This window comes from Xenopus laevis, chromosome 2L (assembly GCF_017654675.1).
Source record: "Xenopus laevis strain J_2021 chromosome 2L, Xenopus_laevis_v10.1, whole genome shotgun sequence".
NCBI lineage: Eukaryota > Metazoa > Chordata > Amphibia > Anura > Pipidae > Xenopus > Xenopus laevis.
The window spans coordinates 142,083,018-142,107,881 of NC_054373.1; the positions used below are offsets into that span (position 1 = coordinate 142,083,018).

General features: G+C 38.9%; 2 protein-coding genes across 4 annotated transcripts; one reads left to right on the top strand and one right to left on the bottom strand.

The window, feature by feature from the left end:
* Nucleotides 1-1,723: 1,723 nt before the first annotated feature.
* Nucleotides 1,724-6,082, bottom strand: atg101.L (autophagy related 101 L homeolog; the record flags this gene model as incomplete). The annotated part of the gene is given in 4 exon segments (NM_001093200.1): nucleotides 1,724-2,308; nucleotides 3,885-4,179; nucleotides 5,429-5,520; nucleotides 6,021-6,082. Coding segments are annotated over 2 exon segments (657 nt in total). The 3' UTR covers nucleotides 1,724-1,903.
* A 4,026-nt stretch (nucleotides 6,083-10,108) lies between these two features.
* Nucleotides 10,109-23,666, top strand: tmbim6.L (transmembrane BAX inhibitor motif containing 6 L homeolog). 3 transcript variants are annotated; one of them, XM_041582483.1, is made up of 10 exons: nucleotides 10,109-10,265; nucleotides 16,405-16,495; nucleotides 17,788-17,896; nucleotides 18,308-18,428; nucleotides 19,306-19,354; nucleotides 19,436-19,533; nucleotides 19,635-19,714; nucleotides 20,407-20,507; nucleotides 21,494-21,569; nucleotides 22,023-23,666. In XM_041582483.1, exons 2-10 carry the CDS (start codon nucleotides 16,440-16,442, stop codon nucleotides 22,044-22,046), a joined length of 714 nt encoding a protein of 237 aa, XP_041438417.1. In that variant the 5' UTR covers nucleotides 10,109-10,265; nucleotides 16,405-16,439; the 3' UTR covers nucleotides 22,047-23,666. The 3 variants fall into 3 exon arrangements, with proteins under 3 accessions (XP_041438417.1, XP_041438418.1, XP_041438419.1); XM_041582484.1 differs by lacking the exon at nucleotides 10,109-10,265 and adding an exon at nucleotides 10,374-10,428; XM_041582485.1 differs by lacking the exon at nucleotides 10,109-10,265 and adding an exon at nucleotides 10,963-10,984.
* The last annotated feature ends 1,198 nt before the right edge of the window (nucleotides 23,667-24,864 follow it).

Genomic DNA, 24,864 nt, shown 5'->3' on the forward strand with positions numbered 1-24,864 from the left:
TAGCACCTAAGGTTGCCAGCCGGTAAAACACCTGCCAAGGCCGGCATTACAAATTTACCGGCAATGTAGCTGCCGGTAAATTTGTAATAGCCTTCAAAAATACCCTACGGCCTGCCCCCAATCCCCTGTAACTTATCTTTTCTGCTTTTGACCCCCGTCTGAAAATCTCAGTGCCGTGGCCACGCCCTCTTTTGCATCACTGTCCCGCCCCTTTTGACATCACTATCCGCCCCTTTTTGTTCCCGCCCCCACCGGCCGGTAAAACATTTGGGAAAAGTTGGCAACCCTATTAACACCCTGAATTATATTATATTCAGTAACCAAATTGAGCCCAGGGAATCTGGTCTTGGTGAACTCTTTTACTTGTAACACCCCTTGTTATGTTTGGACTTATACTTGGACTAATTATTGTAACTAAATACAGAGTTAGGAAATATAAACAAACTAAAGCTACTCCCCAATCTCCAAGAAACACTGCCATTTACGCCAAAGTACCTTGTATATCTCTCACACACACAATAGATCTCCCTTACCTAGCTGCAGCAACAGATTATCGCTATATTGTGCCCTGGGTGGTACTCAAGTAATGGTTTCCTAAGGCTACGACCACACCAGGCTGAATATTGGCCTGGAGATAAATGCAGAGATTCATCCCCTAGGATCTGATCAGCTTACCCCCGTGTCTGCACTTAGAGCCACTGCATGAATACATTTTGGCCCCCAAAACGCGTTTTTTAAATATCGGCACCCAAAATGCCGAATTTCTGCAGGAGTTTTAGCCTGGTGTGGCTGTAGCCTTAAGTGCCACCAAGGGCACCCACACACAGTTTATCTTCATTGCATGTAGTATCACTGCATACAAGGGCTGAGTTTGGCAAGTTTGGGGAGAGTACCGCATAAGGCCCATGGCACACAGAAAACATTGTCCGACAGCAGGTTTCCATCAGCAGCATAGAAGAGGCTTAATAACACAGTCTGCAATTTGCTTGAATGAAATGGTCTTTAGCCAGAAAATGTTCAAATTTGTGCCATGAGCCTTAGCTCTGCTCTCAGGGAATTTGCTCTGCTGTTCACTTATCCTCGGGCAGTACTTGATTGTCATCTGAACCCCTGAAATCTTCCACAGCTTTGACTCTGTAGGACAACAACAGTAATACCACCTCAGGCCCATATTTACAGGTCCAAGTTATAAGTAAAGTAGAAGCCAAACAGTTTTAGTGATGGAGAATAAGAATCAAAGCTGTGCATCTTTATTGTTATGGCTCATGCACACAAATGCATTTTATGAGTTAGTTGGTTAAGCTACTGAAATTCAATAAATTGTGTAGGAAAGAGGAAGTCAGTCAATTTTTTTGTCTAACATACAACATATGAAGCACAGAACAGCATGAATATCTAATGAAAGCATTGCATTTCAGTCAGTATGCCATGCTTAAGCCATGAGTAAATTATAGTGTAGGGATTCCAGTTCTAAAATATTAACTGTGAAGCAGCTCTTTAACACCCTCATAGCCCTAGTCCCCTGTTAACAATTGAAAGCTATTTAAAGAACAATCCATTAAAACAATTTTGTTTACAAGATGTCAGCTCAAAAACGTATTCTTTAATGCTTGGTAATACAGTTCCAGAATACAAGAGCACAAGTCATTCTAACTAGTCCATGGACAATGAACTCTCTGCTGCTGTAACCAATAAAATAGTATTTTAAAATTTTAAAACATTGTTCTGTACAGGATCTGCTTTATTACTTATAATCAGTGCAAGTCATGAAAGATAATGCGTTTATACATGAAAGGTAGTTCTTAAATAGAATCTTTTCTGGATACTGGATCAACCATTTGGATAGTAAACAAACAGAAGATCCAAGCCCACCAACCATATACTCCATTGAATGCATGCAGCTCTACAGAGCCAAAGTATCTTTTATAAGTCTTCTCATGGTAGTGGTGACAGAAGTGCCCAGTGAGTCAGTAATCTGATAAGAGATTTTGTACAGATAGGGCTGCACATCTTTTAGGCTTGTATCAAACACATTATCCACCTCGGACTGTGTTGGCATCTTTGGCAAGTATTCATGTCTGTTCATAACTTCCACAATGTTAATGATCTTTTCACCAAGTTTCTCTCCCACCTTCTCTCTGCAGATTTGCCTCTCCTGTTCATTGGCTAGTGAAACAACGTTAACTTTGATGGTCCAGACTTCCCATGGGATGCACTCATCTGAGAAAGGCCATCGCGATTTCTTCTTCTGATAGAACTCCAAGGAAACTTGCCCGATGCCATCACTTCCTGAATTCCGCAGAGCATCCTAAAAATGTGACAAGCAGAATTAATTTATTAGGTAGTAAAGCTACTTCTTTATGAAAGATAAACATAGACATGGATTTGATTTCAAATCAATTCTCTGAAGTTGTAGGAAACTACTATATTAGAACCAGTGGCTCTTCTGCTACTTTTTTATCCAAGCCAAGAGGCTCATTGCACTTAACTGGAAATGTAAACAACCCACCAAAAAGAAGCAGTGGCTGTAAATGATCAATGCATCAGTCTGCTATCTATAAATCTCAGAGCACCTACCATCACTGCTTCCTCACACTGAATTAAAAATGAGCACTCGCTTCCCCCCCCCTCTGGGAAGTGTCGAAAAAAATGTCAGTGCCAGGTAAAAGGGAGACGGGACCGACAGACGAGTTTCAAGACAAAAGTGGCTTTATGGGACAAACCAAGGAACCAAGCTAAGATTCAGCTAATGTGGATAGTCTAGCAGGGCAGTCCTGAATGTATACCAAGGCAATGGCAAAACCATTATGCATAATCCATCCAAGAAAAAAAAAAACTGTAAATAACAATACATGCTGCGGCAGCAAGGTCCAGTCATCTATAAGAAAAACAAACCTTATTTTTCCCACTTAAATGGGTAATTCACCTTTATATTAGTATTTTGAATAATATGGTATATAATGCCCTATATAACAACATTTCAATTGTCCTTTTAAAAAAAAAAAAAAAAGTTTTTTCAACTATTTATCTCCTTCTTCTGCCTCTTTCCAACTTTCAGAAAAGGATTACTGGCCGTGGCAGCCAAAAAAAAATACTGCTCTATGAGGCTATAATTGCTCGTTACTTTTTATTACTATACTATCTATTTGGCCTCTCTTTGTAAACTGGACTCTAAGTGTGGTGGCACACAGGGAGATTAGTCAACAATTGACAAAATTTTCGCTACTGTGGGCGACTAACTCTCCCTCATTTCCGAAGTCACCCAAAGTTTCCTCGTGAGGCAACTTCAGAAAACCAAAACGATACATATACCATCCAGATAGTGATTCACATTCTTGCCAGCGGGGCGGCATTTGGGGAGATTAGTCACCTGCATTTTGTCGCCAGGCGACTAATCTCCCCATGTGCCACCCCCTAACACCCAGACAGCTGCTATAATACCAACTGGAGAGCTGCTGAACAAAATTCTAAATGTAATAAATACCAAAAAAAAAAGTTTTACAGATTGTCTTAGAATATAACTGCCAACATACCCAATGAACTTAATGGGATAACATGATGGTCAGTGTTTATTTACTAGGTAATACACTGCACAAGTGCAATTGGCTTTATCAACCAAAGCAATCAGTAATTAGTTTTGATTAGTCTACTCCCAGTTAGCAAATGAAATCTACAATCTGACTGGTTATTATGGGAACCTGCATTGGTGCAGTTTAGCACCTATCTTAGTAAATCAGTCTAGATATCTTCAAATGTGCAAAATGCTTATTTATGAGTGCAAAAAATAATTTAGAAAATGTACAAGCAAAACAATTATGTTTTTAGTGTTGTAAATTGGCTTTCATGGTCCAAAGTGAAAAAACAGATTTGAAGACGAGACATACCTTGAATTCACTAACAGCTTTGTGTAGTGCTCTGTCCAGCTCCTCTGATGACACCCTGACATAGGTGAACTCGATGAAGTCACAATCAATATCTTGAGTCCCCACTGTTCCAATTGAGTAGGTACCTTCCTTCTTGTAGTGGAACTTTCCAGTACTGCGATGTAGCAATATGGTATGCAGTACAGCCAGCATTGCCTCCTCTACCTGCCGACCTTCTACTGACACTTCCAATATCTCAGAGCGGCAATTCATCTTATCAGCTCAAGCAGACAATACCTGGTTTCTCTTCTGGAAACTGTAAAAATTCATAATGTTTATTTTTTAGATAACATAGTAGAAATAAACCTTATTTTATTAACCCCTTTGGTGGTGCAAAACAATGTTTCCTCTAAGCTGCACACGCAGATTCTTTATTTACTGATTATGAAGAGTACTAAGTGCACCATACATGCTAGGTTACATCAACTAATGAATTGACAAAGCTCACACTAATTTTTGTAACCATAAAATCTGCATTATTTTCTTCAGTAGTCAGTGAGTGGCACAGAACATCACAAAATGGCGGCTTATGGTAAAAGATGTAAAAGGGCAATTCTTTAATAGCTCACTTATTATGATATAAATCCAAATCCTACAAAGCCTGGTAGAAACTAATGCAAAACTGAACACTATATACAGTGCTACCCTAATTGAAAGCTTGTCTAACTAGTTACTATAAGTACTTACACTGGATATCTACTTCAATATCCCAAACATCATCTGCAAGCTGATTTTATCAGTAGTATCGACACTTGAAAAAGGGAGAATCTACCTCTTGAATAGCTGTTTATGCAAGTTTTTCTTGTACATTCAGCATATATATACATAATGTACTTTTTATGGGTTTACTAAAATTATTAGGGTCTGTAGTAGCCTTAATACTTCAGTACTAGTCTGTTTTATGCTGCTTTTTCTGCCTCCCAACAAGCATGTGCCTCATGAATATAGCGCTGGTAGCACTGTATTCATCAGAGACCAGCTCCTGTTTTTTAAATGACCCCTTCAATGTTTTAGCTTGCTCTAATAAGAAAAATCACTTTTAGTCCTCTACAGTGTATGGACCTTTGGAACATTTTATGGATTATGTTCATGGCAACCCTATTATAATATAGTATATATGCTAACATTTGCCCACTAGGGGACATTTTATTATGTGAATCACTAAAATAAACAAAGGGATCTCTTTCTGATGGTACTAATATCACAGACTAACTGTGGAGGTGGCCTCAGATAGTGTACATACTTCTTGAATATATACAATAGAACCCCTATTTTACGTTTTTCAGGGGACCAGAGAAAAATCAGGAAAATGTATTATGCATAATATAAAGGTGGGAATTAGGGGATATAAAAATTTAGGTTCCACTGTAGCTATTCCTGCTCCAGACACTGGAAGTAATTCCCAGTTATAGTGCCAGCGTGGGAAAATAAAGGGAGTCTAACCACAGCAGAAGAAGGATACTCTCTTTTTATACCAAAGAATGTTAAAGGCTGAAAGCACTTACCTGCACTGTAAGTGTTTTACACTTGCCGAACAAGAACAAATTAAAGTTTCATACATTTCCAGAGAGCAGAGAAGTCCATTTCTTTCTTTGTACTGCAATGATAAAGATTTTGTTGATTTGTGGCAGGCCATCTTTAATTCTAGCTGTATCTAGACTGTTTGTAAATACATTTGGATATTGTGAAACACATAAATGATTGCTTGGGAAAAAAGGAAAGCAAGTGGAGACTGAGCACATACATAACAGACCTTATGGGAAGTGATATACAAACAATGAAACCTTCTTAGGTCTTAGCAGAATATTTACACAGGATTTGGTGGGGTTCCTCTAGTGTAGCAGCCACAGGTAGTAATGTCCCTACTTACTACTTAATAATACATATACACAGATTCAGGCTTTCTAACGCTGCCAAGCAGAGCCATTTTCCCTCTCCCTCTCCCCCGCTGCCACGTGATCATACTGTGGCTCAGTCTCTGGATGAAAACAAACAATCAGCAGCTGCTGCGAGCCTTTCGATATATAAACGGCAAATACTGTGTCATCCTCATACCTTCTCTTACATGTATTGCACCCAGGAAAAATAGCAGTTTACCTCTCAGAAATGTAATATAACAGCTGCTGAAAGATCTTCTCTGCACAGTGTTTACACGGAAATGAGAGCTGGGCGTGTGCTTTCAGTCTTTTACAGGAAGTGGTCATAACTATGAGTGACAGTCAGAACTGTGCAATAGCAGCCCAAGTCCTGCCCTGTATCTCTTTCCAGACTTTTCCCTGCTCATGGTGAATAGTAGAGCTGCACCTTATAAAGCTGCAGTAGATCTTAGGATAAAGGCACACGAGCAGATTCAGGGAGACTAGTCACCCCGGCGACAAATCGCCTCTTCTTCGGGGGGACAATCTCCCGAACTGCCTTCCCCAACCTTCCTGCCAGCTATAATGAATATTCGCCAGCGGGATGGCACTCGCTGTGCTTCGTTTTCCGAAGTCGCCCGAAGTTGCCTCACAAGGAAACTTAGGGCGACTTCAGAAAATGAAGCGCCGCAAGTGCCATCTGGCTATAATGAAAAACCACCAGCGGGAAGGCAGTTTGTGGAGATTGTCGCCCTGAAGAAGAGGTGATTTCTCGCCAGGGCAACTAATCTCCCCGAATCTGCCCTATGGGCTGTTGTCAGCCACAACTCCATTAAACCTCAGCAAACTGGTATTTAATCAAAGCAGTAAGACCACCTCGTTATGTACTATTTTGACTAGTTAGCACAGAACAACAACTCCCTTCATCCTAGGATGGAAGAAGTTTTAGTTGGGTGATAGCTAAAGTGATACCTGCTCACAGGGCAAAACATATATTATACCAGCATATATTTTCTTCGGCACACCACTTACTTTCTCTCCATAGGGTGCATTCAACTCCTCCAGCTACTTCCAAGCCAAATTTCATACAAGAATTCCCATAGCGAGGAAGCACACCAGACACTTGGCTCTGCCTTTTAGAACATTTATTCAGCAGAGTTGGCACAAGCTTTCGGGGTCAACCCCTTCCTCAGGTTGACCCCGAAAGCTTGTGCCAACTCTGCTGAATAAATGTTCTAAAAGGCAAAACATATATTATCCAACAGCATATCAGAAAGTGAACAACCACCTCTAACCAAGGGTACAAGTGGTTCTTGGTCTGTATGAGCTGGAGGGCCACCCAGTCATGAGGCAAAGTGAAAACTTTCACAATTCTATACAAAGTCGGGAGTCCATATTATTATCAAACCAAGCCCACGGGACTCGCCCCAGTTCAAAAGGGCCATCAACTATAGAAAAATTTATATCAAAAAATGATATAAATCCCAAAGCTTTGGGACTTATATCATTTTTTGATATAAATTTTTCTAAAGTGAAAACTTTGCCTCTGTGGGCAGCATGCTGCAAGTTACCAGGGAGGCAAAAAGCCAATTATTAAACCAGAAATTCAGTTTTTTTTAGTGCAGAGAGTACTAGCGATATACCAGTGATGCAGCCCCCCAAACCCCCTCACATGCTAGAAATGTAGCGCACTGCGCACATAGTCCAGAATCACCTCTGGGGCCACCACCTAATATTTGCTATTGAATAATGATGAGAAAGTATGTTTCTTTACCAAACCTCCCAACTGTTCCATTTTCTGCAGGACAGCTCAGTCTGCAGTGCTGGTTACTTACTGAAGTGTCCTGCATTTCCCTTTGATCTTCTGCACTGACACCATAGTCAGTTTCTGAAACTTAATTAAGAGACTTTTGGCAGAGCCTAGAATACTCAGAATCTGCACTTAAATACAATTGTAACTAAGATAAGCAGCTCTCTTGGGGGAACTGAGACTTGCAACTTAAATGGCACCTATCACAGCCAAAATCAAACACATATTAACAATCTGAAAAGTACAACCTACACGAGTGTAGGTTGAAGAGGCAACGTGCAGCGTTCGCATACGACAGTCGTGTTGAATGTAATCAGTTTGTAGATGTGACATTTTTATTACTTACATTAGATTCTGTTGCATCCAACGGTTACACCTGTGCTTATTCTCATGGTGTCGCATCGGAAGGACGCGCACCACTTAGTTCCAGCATAAAGGGCAATTTCAGCATAACTAGAATAACACATAAAACATGGCCCTAAAACTCTCAGAACTGTGTTCAAACTTTCCATAACTTGCCAAATTTTGTAAAATGGACAAATGGACATGGTATTAAGGGGTGTGACCATAAAATGGGCATGGGCAAAAAATTTTCCCGAGCTGGGCTTTGCAGAATTGTTTGTCCCTCATTCCATTTTTCAAATATTGGGAGGTATAGTGGCCATCTAGATATAAACCTGCTTCTATCCTAAGCAGTATCAGTTGTTATATGATTTTTATTTAATGGCATGTATCAAAGAGTGGTCCTCCACAGCTCTCACAGAACAACTGCCATTAACCTTGGATAAAAACAGTTCACAGCTAGAGGCAGCACTGTATTTTGGTCTGGACACTGGACCCCCATAGTGCGCTCCCCTCAGTGTGATCACTGTATCTGCAGAGTGAAGTGTCCTACTGTACACGCCGTTACTGCTGCCACCGGCCACTGAGGAAGCCTCTACCCTCTTGCCCCCGGAATTAACTGACAGATATCCAGTGGCTGCGCTTTACAATGAACATTTACTTGGGTTAGGGTTGCCACCCGAACAGTTGGTTTTTCTAAGGCTTGTTCAGGTCTCAACTTTCTGTTCGGTTTTCAGCCTTGTGAAACTCGAACAATAATCTGGCCAATATATGAAAACCAACAAAATATTATTATTATTATTATTATTAAATACAAAGATACTCACTTTGACATGGCTTAGTTATTGTCAGGTGCAGTTAATTTTGTGTTTTTTCAGAAAATCAAAAGAAATAAAGAAAAAATAAGAAAATCAAAATCAAAAATAAGAAATTGTTTTTCTAAATGAGCATTGCTGTATTTCAAAGCTTTCTGGATAACTGATTTCTGTATAATAGATCCCATACCTGTAGTTAAAGGATTAGTACTGGACATCTCAGTATGTCAAAGGGCTGTACGTTAAAAACTTTCTGTCCCATTTAAAACATAGCAAACTGGACAGAAATCCAACCAGTTGCATATGAGTGATGCAATAACTCCATGACATCATCTCTGACATCATCATGCCCACTCGAACATCACTGCTCCACCCCAATGCTATCTGCCCTGCCCCCTTTGTTCGGGTTTAGCCACTTGCAGGGACAGATTTACTCAGTGGGCACGCCTAGGCCCGCTGTCGTTCGTCACCCCCTGTCCCTCCCTTTTATTTTCATCATTGAGACTGGAGCAATGGGGATTGGTGCACGGGAGATTTAAAAATCTATGGTATCTCCTGCTCATCTCCCCAGTGTTTCTGGACCAATGTAGGTGTGGCTGGGCAGCCCCCTAAAATCCTGCTGCCTTAGGCCCAGGCCTTGGTGGGCTCTCCACAAATCCGGGCCTGGCCACCAGCAAAGATGGCAACCCTAACTTGGGTGTACGGTTCAGCCACAATTTCTGCAGCACACTTACAGATCTCCCAGGTTGCCTGTGATTGACATCTCTGGATTTGCTCAGCAGTAACTGTTGGTGGTTACATAAAAAATGTGGATTTTCTTTTATCTTTATATATGGCACCGTATGGCCAGTCCCCCTATAGAAAATACAGTACTACCCTGAGTAGTGGCCCTGCAGCTAATCCAGCATAAATACCTGTCGCCTTGAATGGAAGTATAGGTATGGAACCTGTTATCTAGAACACTCAGGGCCTGGGGTTTTCCAGTTTCCACGGTATTCCCGTAAATTGGATCACCATAGTCTACTAAAAAAATTATATAAACCCAATGTTACTGATTTGTGCAGCTTTGTTACCAGGCATCAAGTTGAAGGTACTGTTTAATTATTACAGAAATTTTTTTTTAAAATTTTTTTTTGTTAAAATGGAGTCTACGGGAGAGGCTTTCCCATAATTCCAAGATTTCCGCATAACAGGTTTCCGGATTAAGGATCAGTTTTTTCATTTCAATGACAGCTGGAGGGTCACCTTCTGATTTGTGATAATACAATGTGAGTCAGCGGCCCTCCGAAAGTAGGACTGTTTCTTTTAAGGGTAATTGTTTTAATGGCAGAGCAAAATAGTCGTCATTAGCAGCGAACAGAAAGACAACGGGACCGGGGGCGTGACTTCTTGTTGATTGACACTCACAGCTATGACCACTTCCTGTGGAAGAATCAAAAGTCCCTCCCAGGCCACAGTTCCGCGTAGACGTAGAGCAGAGAGGATCTCGGCAGCTGTGAGATAATTACATTTATCAGAGGTAAAACGCGATTTAAGCCATTTCTCCCTGTAGGTCACCATACACTGAAAAGGAGAGGGAATGTAGCAACAAGAGACGAGGCTGACGCTATAGACGTGTAAAAGGATCGCAGCAACTGCTGATTGTTTCTTATAAGCCAAAGCCTGGTCACGTGACACTGTGTGTAAGAGAGAGAGAGTTAGAAAATGGCTCTGCTTCAGTGTTGGGGGAATGGGGCTGAATATACTTGTCTGACTGTGTGATAATGAGTCTGCCTTCATGTGAATGTGTTTTATTGTGTAGTAAGTGGGGGGCATTGCTCCATGTGGCTGCAGCACCTCAGGAACCCATCAAATCACTGGAAGCCCCTTATTCTGCTAGAACTTCAAGTAGTAGGGTTTATTTTGTTGGCAAAACCATATAAATGGCTGATTACTTCTGAGTAAATGTTTGTACAAGAGATTTATATCAGGCGCTTGACATTTTTAACATTTTCATCAGCAGGGCAACTGGCAACAATGTAGTGCTTGTGCTACAGGAAAGTCCCTTGTTGCCTAGCAATGCGTCTTTCCCCACTAAACCGACTAGATTACTGGCATGAAAAGTGTTAAAGAGCAAAAGTCACCTCCCTGCTTCATGTTATTTGTTAAGTGCTGTAGTTGAACAGTAGCCTGAGGAATTCAGGGGGTGAATGAATGCTCAGTCACAGAGTCATCTGATTTGAGGACACTTTGCCTGTCGTGAGTATTATGGTGGAATTAGTTATGTACAGTTGGGCCGTATGCTTTGTAATGATATTTATTTAGCTTCTCATCAGTTTTCACCTTGACTGAGATATATTTGTTTATTTAGTTTGTTTTTCCATGGGGGGTGCGGGCATAGCTGGATTAAAGATGTCTCAATCCACTGTTTTTCACTGCCAGTGGGAGCTATTTTGTTGTTTTTTTTTCCCCTGAATCTAAAGGGACTGAAATCCATAGAATTGTTTTTTCTGCTTCCTGATAGCAAGTGAAGGAGCTTTTCTGATCTGTGTTCTTTCTATAATGTACTGCCGAGTTTGGAAGTCTCTAAAGCTGGCCATAGACACAAAGATTTTACCGCAATATCGGACGAACGATCGTACGTCCTCGTCTCCCGACCTGCCACTAACCATTCAGATCAAATAAAGTAGTAAAACAACAGATCAGCCGATGTTCTCACCCTACAGCAATCGTCCGAAAGTTTATGTCCGACCAAGCTGGTTACAGTCTACAGTTTTTAAGGAAAGCCTTGCATCATCTCAGATTGTTGTTTGTGCACCAGAATAGGGGACCCGATGTCCATCCCCATGCCCTGGCTACACAATTTAATGGTAAAGAGAATGGGGAAATATGTGGAGAGCAGTGACATCAATAAAGTGCTGAATGGAAAGTGAAAGTAATTGTCTGCCCCGCCTCTATGCCCATGGCATGGAGGAGGGGCAGACAATATTTGATTGACAGTTGAGATTCCTAAATGAGCTATGAACAGCTATGAATGCTTTAATAAAAAAATAGAAATTGGATTTCATGTTTAATTTGAAAAGGACTTTTATTGTACAGATTTTTGTGTCTGGGTGACAGGTCCACTTTAAGTCGAGCTCTGTGTTACCCCTCCCCTCTTACTACTAACACTATGGGGCCGATTCACTAAGCTCGAGTGAAGGATTCGAATGAAAAAAATTCGAATTTCGAAGTATTTTTTGGGTACTTCGACCATCGAATTGGTCGATAGTCGAAGTACTTTCCCTTTAAAAAAAACTTCGACCCCCTACTTCGGCAGATAAAACCTACCGAAGTCAATGTTAGCCTATGGGGAAGGTCCCCATAGGCTTGCTAAACTTTTTTTGATCGAAGGATTTTCCTTCGATCGTTGGATTAAAAAGGAATTTAATCGTTCGATCGAACGAAAAATCCATCGAACGAACGTTTAGTGCTAAATCCTTCGACTTCGATATTCGAAGTCGAAGGATTTCAATTCGAGGGTCGAATTTCGAAGTATTTTTAACTTCGAAATTCGACCCTATGTGTTTTGGTTCCATATGAAGTAACGTCAGTTCCCATGGACCTGATATGTCTTTTCAATCTGGGTCCCCATGGTTTCACCTTTGTCATTTGTGCGTTAAAACCCTGAGGATCTTTAAACTGGTTTTACTAGTACTTGTTATGCAATCTCTTAAGTAGGTGCTGGATGAAGAGGCACAACAGGATATTCCTAGTTACTATTTAGAACTCTGGTGAAATATTCTTTAGGGGACTAAAGGTGACTAATTTCTGATATGGGGGTATGGGACCTGTTTTCCAGAATGTTTTTTCCAGATAAGGGTTTTTCATTTCACCATGCTTTAAGTATGCTTAAAAAATAATTTACAACTTAAATAAACCAAATGGTTTCTGATACAAATACAGTTCAGTTACCATCAGGTACAAAGTTCTGTTTAATTATTACAGAGAAAAAGTAAATCATTTTTAAAAATGATATATAGTGAATAAAGTACCCCCTCTTGTAAAATATAAGGATATTATAAGTTACCGAGGAGTTTCATGACCATATAAAAACACGAGACCGAAGGCCCAGTGTTTTTATACTGGTCATGGAACTCCGAGATAATTTCTAATATCCTCATATTTTGCAACTGGGGGTACTTTATTTATTATAATACACAAGTTTCAGTGAGTCGTGACAGAAATGACATCAGAACTCACCGTTTATAAGGATATCATTTACAAGATGTTCACGGCTTTTGTGTATAATTTGTTTATAATGGATTCTATTGGTGGTGGCCTTCCTCTAATTTGCAATATTCCAGATACAGGATTCCATACGTCTATTTATTAAACATTTCAGGCCAGTTTAAATATTTTTGTTGACTTTTAAGGAAGAATTTCAATTGACCTTTTAGAATTGCCAACTCTTTGCATTGGTTGCACTTCTTTTGAAGCTCACAAGTTAAAAAAAGATATTTATTTGTTAGTGGTTGTTCACCAAATGAAATAGTGATACAATTTGCAATTGGTGTTCCAGAGCAATAGTCATTTTGCTGCCTGGGTCAGTGACCCCTATTTGAAAGCTAGAAAGGCAGAATTGGAAAGCAAATATTTCAAAAAAGAAAATGGAGCCAGACTGAAAAGTTACTAGGATCATATTTACCATAGTAAACTTTAATTGAAGGTTAACAACCCCTGCTGACAGAATTCTGCTTCTGTGTAATGTTTTCTACAGTGTGGTTTGAAAATAGTAATTTAAGTTGTTTAGGTATTCATGTATTTAGGTGTTATTGGTATATAATTTGAGTTTTCCTGAACATAGAGACGTGTGGGGTTCATGAACATTGATCAATTGAAGTGCCCTGCCATGATTCATGAAATACTGAGATTTAAAGGGCAACTAAGGTGTAATTTTGGCGGGTGGCCCTCTGCTGTCTATATAGAAAATTAAGGCTTAAAACCGTGCCTAAACATCCATTGTCTGCTTGGTGGGCAGACGGCAAACTTCTATATAACTTCCCCTAGCATTTTTTGTAATATAAATAACCAGTTTGTCATCTTGTGGTGCTCCTCCGTTGTACAATGCCCATCAGCTCATTCTTATTTCCACCATAAGCCCATATATAAACTTTATACCACTTTCCATCTAAATGTTGCAAGTAGACCCTGGATGTGAGGTTCCCTGGTGTGCCTTAGGAGTCTCAGTCCAACGCTGCACTAATCTCTGCTTTTTGTCAAGATCACCAAATGAGTGCATTGTTGCTTCCTTGGGCCACATAGATTCAAACTGTTGCACCAGTACATTTGTTGAAAAGTTTAAAGGGATACTTTTTCAAAACTCATCATTTAATAGTGCTGCTCCAGCAGAATTCTGCACTGAAATACATTTTTCGAAAGAGCAAACAGACTTTTTTTTTATATATTTAATTTTAAAATCTGACATATTGTCAGTTTCCCAGCTGCCCCTTGTCATGTGATTTGTACACTGATAAACTTCAGTCACTCTTTACTGTGCCCAGAACAATGGGAAGGTAACACAAGATAACCGCTTCCTGTTAGATCTAAGAACAGAACTCAATAGTAAAATCCAGCTCCCACTGTGGCACATTCAGTTACATTGAGTAGGAGAAACAACAGCCTGCGAGAAAGCAGTTCCATCCTAAAGTGAAAGCAAAATGACCTGAGATGGCTGCCTACAGACCAATATTACAACTTAAAAAAAAATACACTTGCTGGTTCAGGAATTCAATTTTATATGGTATGGTGGCTTGTTTGCAGTGTAAACCATGTAATTAAGGAATAAAAACGACATCATAAAAATCAAAACAGAATCCCTTTAAGGCAAATAGCATTTTTTTTTTTTTGCCGCGCCTACTGCCCTGTGTGCCACTGACACAATGGAATTTGTCACTGCAGCAAAGAACAGACTTAATCAGAAAACACAAAGTACATTTTTACACTGAAATCTGCCATTTTTGTAGTGACATTTCCACTCCTGTCAAGGCCCATATGTATGGAGCAATAGGGGGGTGTGGTTGGTAAAAAGCCACTTTTACCATTAGTCTAACAAAGGGCCCTGGCACCTGAGTCATAGTGTGGTTTTTTAGTTGAGTGGTTAAGCTAGGTTGGAATCTGCAAGAATGGAAAGTTGGAGAGCTGTTACATGTCTGTGCAGTTAAGGTCATTGCTAGTAATTTATTAACTGAAGGAGGTAAAGAGAAACTGGAAAGTTAGTATAAAGTCTGTTTGAAGTGCTTTTGGCCTGTTTCTGTGGCTATAAACATGGTGTTCTGAAAGGGGAACATCTAGGTGGCCCCAAGAGGCACCAGTTGAATAACACCACTTATTGATTTATAGGGGTTGTTCATCTTCAAACACTACTAAAAAAATCATGTAAACCCAATAGGCTTGTTTTGTCTTCAGTAAGTATTAATTATATCTTACTTTGGATAAAGTACAAGTTAAGCTGGCCATAGATGCAAAGATTTGAGCTTACGAATCTCCGCTTCGTACGATTTTCGGGCCGCGTGTGGGTTCTCCTGATGTTTTTCTTTGCATGGCGATTCTTTGCATGTTTTGCCGATCTGACGATATCAGTGGGAGACCAGATTTGTTGGACATAACTTTCGCACGATTGCTGTCAGGGGCAGAACATTGTCTGATCTGTTCTTTTACTACTTTATTTAATCTGAAAAGTTAGTGACAGGTCTGGAAATGGCACCGAACAATCGTTCATCCGATAGGAAGGTATATCTGCACGTCTATGGCCAGCTTTACTGTTTAATTATAACGGAGAAAATGGGAATCTCAAAATTTGAATTATATTGATTATAATGGAGTCTATGGGAAACAGTCATCCCATAATTCGGAACTTTCTGGATAATGGGTTTCCGGATAACAGATCCTATACCTGTACAAGGTACTGTTGGATACTATTTTCTTGATACAGACTATTTGGACCAAAGAGAATTCTAGTTTTTTTTTTTTTTGTTTGTTTTTTATTCCTTCAGGTTTTGCATATAATTGTACAGATTTTGTTCAGATTCTTACAAACCCTCCTTTTGTTCTGTAGTATTTCCTATTCATCTTTTTCATTCCTCTGCTGTGTGTGAAAGTGCCAAATCATTATAGGTGGATTCTGCATACTGACAACATGGAGTCTTCCCCTTTGGGAAAACTTCCTAAGTGTGGTTTCCCTGTAACAGACTGCAATAATTGCACCATCTAGATCAAGGTGTCCCAGGGGGTCTCTATGAATCCATGAGTCACCCCATGACAAAGTAGGAACCATCAGTGCATGTAGCTTGCTTGATCTGACAGGTACATTTACTTCACTTAAACAAATTCTTAAACAAATTAGAATACGGGTTTTTTTTGGGCAAATTTAAAACTTTTTTCTATTTATTCTCCTTTTTGCAATTTTGACTTTGATTATATGTGTTTACACTAGCAAATATGTGCAGTAGCAAAACGGTTAAATCCCGGCATGAGCATTGACTGAATCGTTTGGCAAATGCCGATCTTAATCAGCAGCCTGAGGATGCTCATGTTACACTGATGTTTTGCACAGCTCAAGTGAATCTACAGATGACTGGATTTTAATCCTCCACAGCTGATGTGACTTCCACTAAATGTTCTTTTCTTCTCTCTTTTAGTAGGTGCAAGTGGTGCCGCCGCCAGTTTGCCCACAATGGATTTCTTGGACCGGAACATCAACTTTAATGCTCTCCTCAAGTTCTCCCACATGTAAGGCTTCACTTTCCTACCGATTTTCTAGTTCTTTTCTTTTCATGTTGCTGAGATAGAATTCTAGGTGGCATTCCGCTGTTTCATATAACCATATGTTTGGTATAAATTAATTCAGTGAATGTATGCCTGTGGTCAGAATGTTGCCCATGCAGCTGCAGTAAAAGACTAGTACAAGATCTGATTGTTAGTCCACTATATTTATCCTATAATATCCTCCTTTTTTATCAATATGGCCACTAATTTTTTTTTCACAGTGAGTTCTGTGCAGTTCTATGATACTTAATGGGGAAATCCACCTAAAATTGGCTTCTAGTCCGTTGTAAACAGAAATCCTATAAGCAGTTTTGTAACTGGTCATTATTTCTAATCTTTTTTTCATTTTTTTTTTTTTATCATTTTAATTGGATAATTTATCTATCTCTTTCAAACCTTGAACTTAAAATATTAACTGATTTATTGGGTATGGCCTCCACCTACTCATTTTGCAACCATGTCTGCAGTTAAGGGTAAGGGCACACGGGCAGATTGGGGGAGATTAGTTGCCTTCCCCTACCTTCCCGCCAGCTATAATGAAAAAGTCAGCGGGATGGCACTCGCGACGCTTCGTTTTCCGAAGTCGCCCGAAGTTTCTTCGTCTTTTTTTTTTATTCAGACAAATGATAAGTGAAAGCCATGTTTGGGAGGGACATGGCCATTCACTTACACGCCCTTCATTTCTATTGGTATGCTCAAACATTTGTGTATGGCATTTTTTTTTAAATATTTTTTATACACTTATTAACAGTGCTACACAGTTAGTTTTCCGTTATCAAATTATACATAAAGATATTCTGAAAGTTACATCTGTTTCTTAACAATGTGAGTACGCAATTGCGTATCCTGCCAGTTTAACCAATGCTGGATGTTGTTTCATTTTTCAAACATTACCTAATTGTATTTGACATTATACCTCCATATTGTATATTTTCATGCATAGCGGAGACAATCCGTATTATCCTAAGGAATATGTTGTTTTGCATTGCTTAACATAATAACATTCTTGTAACAGTACCTTACAGTATATGACTGTAAAAAAACATTTAATAAAACTAAACCAATGGATTGTGTATGGCATTTTAATGGGTGTAACTGTGCACCCTTGTTTGTTTACATGTAGCAATAAATCCTATTGTTTTCAGGAACAAAAAAATAATGTCTGTGCCACTTTAAATATGTTTTGTACACTTTCAGTATCTAATACGCACTGTATATGTTAAACAGTAAATAACATATGTTATTTTGTGTTTTAGCTCCTCCTCTACACAGCAGCACCTGAAAAGGGTATACTCCAGTTTTGCTATTTGCATGTTGGTGGCTGCTGCTGGTGCCTATGTGAATGTGGTCCTCAAGTTTCTTCAGGTAAAGACATAGATTTTAAAGGTGTGGAAAAACAGCATTGTCAGTAATGGTGTAAGTGATAAATGATGTAAATGATACTTGCTAAGTCAATTATGGCACCTTAAACTTTTTTACTTACTGGGTCCCCCTGCAGTCACCCATGTTGTCAAAGGAATATACTATTCCCAGTTTAATATTTCTCAAAACCCTTGGGGAAACTATAAATAAGCAATGGGAAATATGTCCATTTAGTAGCTAATGTTTAATTCCCTGTAATACAGGGGGTGCTTAGGGGGTTTCATATGCGGGGTCTACTTTTAGTGATGATATCAGGATGTCAAATTGTGTTGTTATAGCTGAAAATGTACGTGTGATATTCATGAAGGATGGTGATAAATGCAGCTTAACATCTTATTTCCTTTCTGCCTACAGGGAAGCTTCCTCTCCTTTGCAGGCTCTTTTGGAATGATGATCTGGTTGTTGGCTACTCCCCACACTTTCCAAAATGAAAAAAAGCGTCTAGGAATTCTTGCTGGGTTTGCCTTCTTTTCAGGTATTACAATAATGAGAAATGTATTTTTTTTTCTCTCAAATAAAAATAAACTCCTTTTGAATGGTTTTAGATTGCTCTGCCATGTAATGAAAAAAGGCAACCACAAAAGCAAACTAAATAGCCTCTATGTGAGTCAGAAAGTGACCTCTGGCAGCTGCACGAGCTGCAAACTTAATAAATTTTGTACTTAATAAAGTGTTACGATGTTCCAAATAAAGTCCATTTCTAAATGCTCAATTATATAATCATGCATATAAGTGCTAAGTCACAAACTATACTTTAAATCCATGTTCAGATGACCTATATACACACCTTAAAATGTACACATTCCAAATACAGCAATTCTTCATGTCAACCTTCCCGTAATTCACTCCAGACACAGCAAACAAAACTTCCATTGATTCAGCTAAAATCCTCTTGGCTTCTTTGTTAATCAATTGTTATTAAGACATATTTATAAAGCGCTAACACATTCTGCAGTCCTGTGCGATAAATGGGTGTATACATATAAGATACAGATTATAAATACATATTAACCAATATAAGAGGTTGAGGGCCCTGCTCAAAATATTTTACACACTAAACGTGCTTTACCAACTAGTCAATCATACTTTTCATCCATTGCTGATTTTTCTTTTTTTGTTCTCACATTGCCATTGATATTGTTATGACCCTTTAGTGAAAATGACACTGTCAACCATGTTACCTTCCACATTCTACTGCATTATTCTCCCTCATAGCTGCTTCTTTCTGATACACAATGTATACAAGAACACTATTTATGGGTAGTATAAGCTGTTGCACTAAATATTAAGCAAAATTTTGTTTTCCAAAAAATGTTACTTTTTATTTATATATGCCATTTGTTGCCCTGTAGGAGTTGGTTTGGGTCCAACTTTGAATCTGTGCATCGCCATTAACCCCAGGTATATGCTTTGTTATGTAATATCTTACCTCCTCTACCAAAAGTAAATTTGATTTGACTAATTGTATTTTTTTTAATGCAGCATTATTCCCACTGCTTTTCTGGGCACAGCCATGATCTTCATCTGCTTTTCACTCAGTGCTCTCTATGCACAAAGGCGCAGCTTCCTGTTCTTGGGAGGTAAGTGGAATATAATATGTTATCTATCAGAGCACAGCTAAAATGTGCACTTGCAGGATACATATTAGAGCATTATATGCTGAGTACCATTTTTTTTCCAGGTATTCTTATGTCTGCTATTAGCTTGCTGCTTCTCTCTTCTTTGGTGAACTTGCTTGTTGGATCAGTTTTACTCTTCAAAGTAAGTCATTCCTTTTTGTTTTGGCAGTGTACTATTTCTTCATATATCTGTAACCATACAAGCATGGTAACCTTTTAACCATATAAACCTTGCCTTTTTACTAGCTATAAACTAGCTAAGGGAACCCAAGTTGTATATTTGGGCTTCATCTGCAAACCAATGGGTATCTGTATTTAGAAGTTATCAACATCTATCCCCAGAGTTTTGCAGCAGAGATGGAAACTACTGGTGTGCCAAAGTCCTAATGGTCATTAATCATTATTATTCAGATACTGTAGTGCAGTTTCAACATAACAGGAATGGATAGGGACAATATAAAAGGGTATATCCACCCAAATAATGACTTTTCAACGGGCCCTTTCCCCACCCTTGGCAGATGCATGCACAGTGTAGTTATTTTTTAGACTTTCCAGCTGAAAGTTGATGGCACAATCTGCTGCAAAGTACAGTACTTCATACTAGAATATTTTGGTTTTTAAAGAAGAGGTGCACCAGCCTAAGGTAGAAAGAAGGAGAATTTAGTATCTGAGAGGTACCAGTTTGTATGCATTTTCAGCATTGTATAAAGGCAGACATATCTAACTAAGATCTCATCTCGGAAACAAATAGCTTGTATTTTTCAGACTAGAATTAATTTCTACTCCAGGCCTTTCTTTTCTTTGTGTAATAATGGTCATGCTTCTCCATTTCAGATGCATATGTACATTGGTCTGCTGGTGATGTGTGGCTTTGTGTTGTTTGATACTCAACTCATCATAGAGAAAGCTGAACAAGGGGATAAAGATTATATCTGGTAAGTCATTTCTTAAAATTGCAGAACGCATATCCAATCTTTGGCCCATTCATTTTTAGTAAGTAATACTCTGTTACATACGCTAACCATACACAGAAACATTTGACTGATTTTACCATCCAGGTGGTGTGCCAGTTAGGCTAATGTGATAATTCAGTCCTCAGGCTAATAATCAGATTACTCAAAGGGTGTCTGTCTAAGTATTAAGTGAGAAAATCCTCCTCACCAGCAAGTCTACAAACTCCAGTTTGAGATCAGTAATGGATGTCAAATTGAGAGCCCATATACATGCCAGGAGACTGCCAACTCAGACAAGAATGGCCAGGTTGGCTGCCATATTTTCAGGCCTAGAACTGACAGTATTGACATTTATAGGTGTTCCGTGTAGTAGGTGACTGACTAGTAGTGTAATCCAAGTGATTAAAGTTGAAGGAAAGCTACTGAAGCAGTTTATTGCTAATAGATTAACCACAATAGTGCAAGCTATAGCACTATATTTATTCTGCAGAATGTTTTACCGTACCTGAGTAAACAGCTCTAGAAGCTCTCCCTGTTTGTTTAGGATAGCTGCAGCCATATTAGCTTGGTGTGACATTGCTTCCTGCCTCTCTCATAGCTCTGGGCTCAGATTACAGTGGGGGGGGGGGAGACTGGAGCAAACTGAGCATGCTCAAGCCTGTGCCCTGGAGGTTTATGGAAGTCTGATACAGAAGCCCATGTATACACAATCGAAGGAAAGAAATGTGGCGTTTCTTTTGACAGAAGAGCAGTATTACTTTAAGGGTTTACTGGTGTATTCATATATACCTTTCTGATAAAACGTACTTAATTTTATCATTTTCTTCTCCTTTATGAGGTGCAGTTTAGCCTTTACTTTAGACTAAGGATATACATTGCAAAGAAAGGAAACTGACCTAATGACTGTTTGCACTCTACAAATTTACTATGAATGAACCTTCGAATAATAAACCTCTTTGCTGTTCTAGGCACTGTGTCGATCTGTTTTTGGATTTTATCACCATTTTCAGGAAGCTCATGATAATTCTGGCAATGAATGAGAAGGTATATACATTTCAAATTCTACAAATCTGCCTTTTATTTTTTTATTTATTTTTTATTTTTTTTGTAAAGTTTTGGTAATACAGAATAGGGCTATAAGCATTCTGACCAATCACAGCATCATATACCCACCTTCTGGTTATTCACATAATTCATGCTACAATTCCATGAACCTAGAATACGAAATGCACTTTAAGCAAATAACCAGAAGTGAGCATGATCTTCAGTGTCATACATGAACTGGTGGAGCATTTTACTCCCTTTAGCACAATATTCAAAGAAATCATAATTGTGTATCTTCAGTACAAAACTCCTATGACTGATCAGTTGAACTGAATAAAAATCTTCTTAGACCTATAACCACATACTTTGCTTCTGTGTTTTTTTATTTTTTTGTCTTTACTGTTCAGATACATATGGGCATAAGTAGTGACTGGTGACATTCTTTTATTGCAGGAGAAAAGGAAAGAGAGGAAGTAAAGCAGACTGGCTCCCCCCCATAGCGTGGCTGGCATTGTTTTGGGTTTTCATACATTTATTACTGATGGCTTTGTTTCCTATGGTATAATGAAACGCTTGGGAATCACTCTGTCTTTTGTACATTTTATTGTACCTTCAAACGTCTTGTGTTGACGGACACTGTCTGGCATCATCTTTTAAAAGTAAATTGACTGCTGTGGTGCAACTTTGGGTATTAAATACCACAAACATTTCTTTCCCAGTTTAGCTTAACATTGGCCCATGGTCTTTTCCCCTGAAAATATACTCGCTTTGTTGCTCATGAAAACAGAGTTTGGGTATAATTACTTAAAATGAATAGTATTTCTGTTAGGGTATTTTGCTTGCTGTATGACCTCTTCTTTCTGGCTGTACCGAATGGGTTACCTCCTCTGCAAGCTCCACCATTTTTGCAACATCTTGATTTGTTGTGTTCTTAAAGGCTTTCCCAATACCACAAACAAGGGTAACAGGATATTTTAATTCCAGAATGCTGCATGATGTGAAGTCTTTGTCTGCTCTTATACAGAGCTATCAGTGATCAGTCCTTGTTCCTTTACAAACAAAAATATATCCATTTACAACTGGAATAATAAACATGGCGCTCTTCCCTTCCATCTCCTGTTTTACCAAATAAATATCCAAGAAGAGAAGCCCATTATCTTTTATGTACACTAGACGCGGGGAGTTTCTCAATACCTGCTTATTGAATTTGCAATTCTAGAACTGCTTTCTGCTATACTTCTGTTTATTTAGTGATTACATTTGCATCATAATAAGGAAATATACCAACCTTGAAGTGCTGATTGTTAGAGCTAAAGTTTCTTGTACTTGTCTGCATCATTACTATACTGATCTAGCTAATCTGCCACGATTTGTGCTTTTACCAGTGAAATTAACAATAGCCATCACTCTTTCTCCAATAACCTGGTGTGGGAAGATTAACCATGATTGAAAAGTATTCTCAAAACTATTACTAGTGTTTTTGCATATTGTGTAGATTATGTAAATATCCCCTTTTTCTGCAATTCAGCCTAATGTGATTTTTGCCCTATGCACATTCATTCTTTACCCATGTACGTTGTCTTTGTGAGAGGCATGTGAAGCAGTAGTGGCCTCTGTCACTGTCAGGAGGATTGTGTAGTGTAACAGTATGTAGCTTTAAAACATAGGCAGTTGCAACATTTGTGTGTGTGTGACTGTGTAGGACAAAGGACAACCAATTCTGGCAGTTTTTACATCTTACTCAAAGGAATTCTGGGTTGGAAAATAAAGTAATGTGGTATTAAACTGTGATGATGTTTTTTTGCCTTTGACTCTGCTGAACCAAATTTGCCTGTGTGATTTTGTCTAGGAAAGGTTGCCTTTATTATCTTTCCTTAATTTGGAACACTGCTGTTAAGCATAAAGGCACAGTATGTGCACATTTTATCACATGAGTGCAATGAATAGGTCTTGTACTGAACATATTGTTTGCCTGTTGTTTAAATTAAGAAATATGTGTAGCTTTTATTTCTTGCACTAAACAGGGCAACATTTGAAAAGCAAAGTCATATTCTACTAACAGTTTTTCAAGCACAATAAAAACATTCAGTCTCGTATGAAGCCCCCTGTATAAACAAACTCCTCCCTACTCTATGGGGGAGCCTTTATAAGGGTGTGAAGTCAGAAGCAGCTCATTATACAGAGGGCTTTCCAGTGTACTGATGATTTGTTTTTGTTTGAAACCAGACAGATATTCTAATTTAAAACAATAAGGCAAACAATATATTCAGCACAAACCCCTATTCATTCCACTAGTGTTGGCGTGGGGATTCAGCGCCTCCTTTCCGAGCTGCTCGGGTTTCGCTCACTGAGATTTTTGCAGATGATGATATGAAAGTGTTACTTGTCCCTTATCTTTTGCATGCTTATGGGGATATCGCCAGCTCCTTTAGAAACCGTGCCAAGAATCTCCTCATGAAAGATGAAAACTATGTGAAAGTTTTCTAACAATTTTTCATAATCATTTTATTTTACAATACAGTGATACTGCTGTAGCGACAACTGTGAGACAGTGAAATTTTTTTTTCTTTTTTTGATTGAAATTTACAAAAATATGAATTAATTTGTACAAACAAAATAAAACATTAACAATGTACTAAAACATGCTTCAGGTCTGTGCGTTTTCCTCTCTTGTAGAGTTATTTCTCCTGCAGAGTAAAGATGTGATCACAGACTACACTTTGTTTGTAGCAGAGACGTGTTGTGTGCTGTCCAGCAGAATAACCCCAGAATCACGTTTATTATGAAAAGTAAGAATGAGAAAATAAAAAACCCAAACTGGTACATTAGTCATTGCTGTAGCAGTCTGGTGGAGATTCTGTATTTGCTCAGATCATTGGAATGGCTCTTGTTGATATGCTGTGTGATGGTCTTACAACTAATGCTCAAGGATGGAGTACCTCTCACATCTAGACTATCACACTAGAATTATTGCAAAAAATCTGCACTAAGGGTAAACAAACATGGCTACTTACAGCCAACATTGCACTTTGCATACTGCACTTGCACCCTTTTTATTTCTCAGTTGTATAGTCATTCCAGTTGATTATATTGAGGGCTATTTTAAGGAGATGCTGCATGTTTAGTTGTTGCAGTACTTACTGTAACCGTCTAGGAAAAACCTTTAAACTTTTCTGCCTCTAATAGAATTAGCTTAATAAAACAAAGTAGCGCTGACCCACATTGCAGAATGGTGAGCTCCGCCTCATGCAAAGAGCATGTGCAACAAGTAGAAAGGAGCTCGCAATATGGTAGA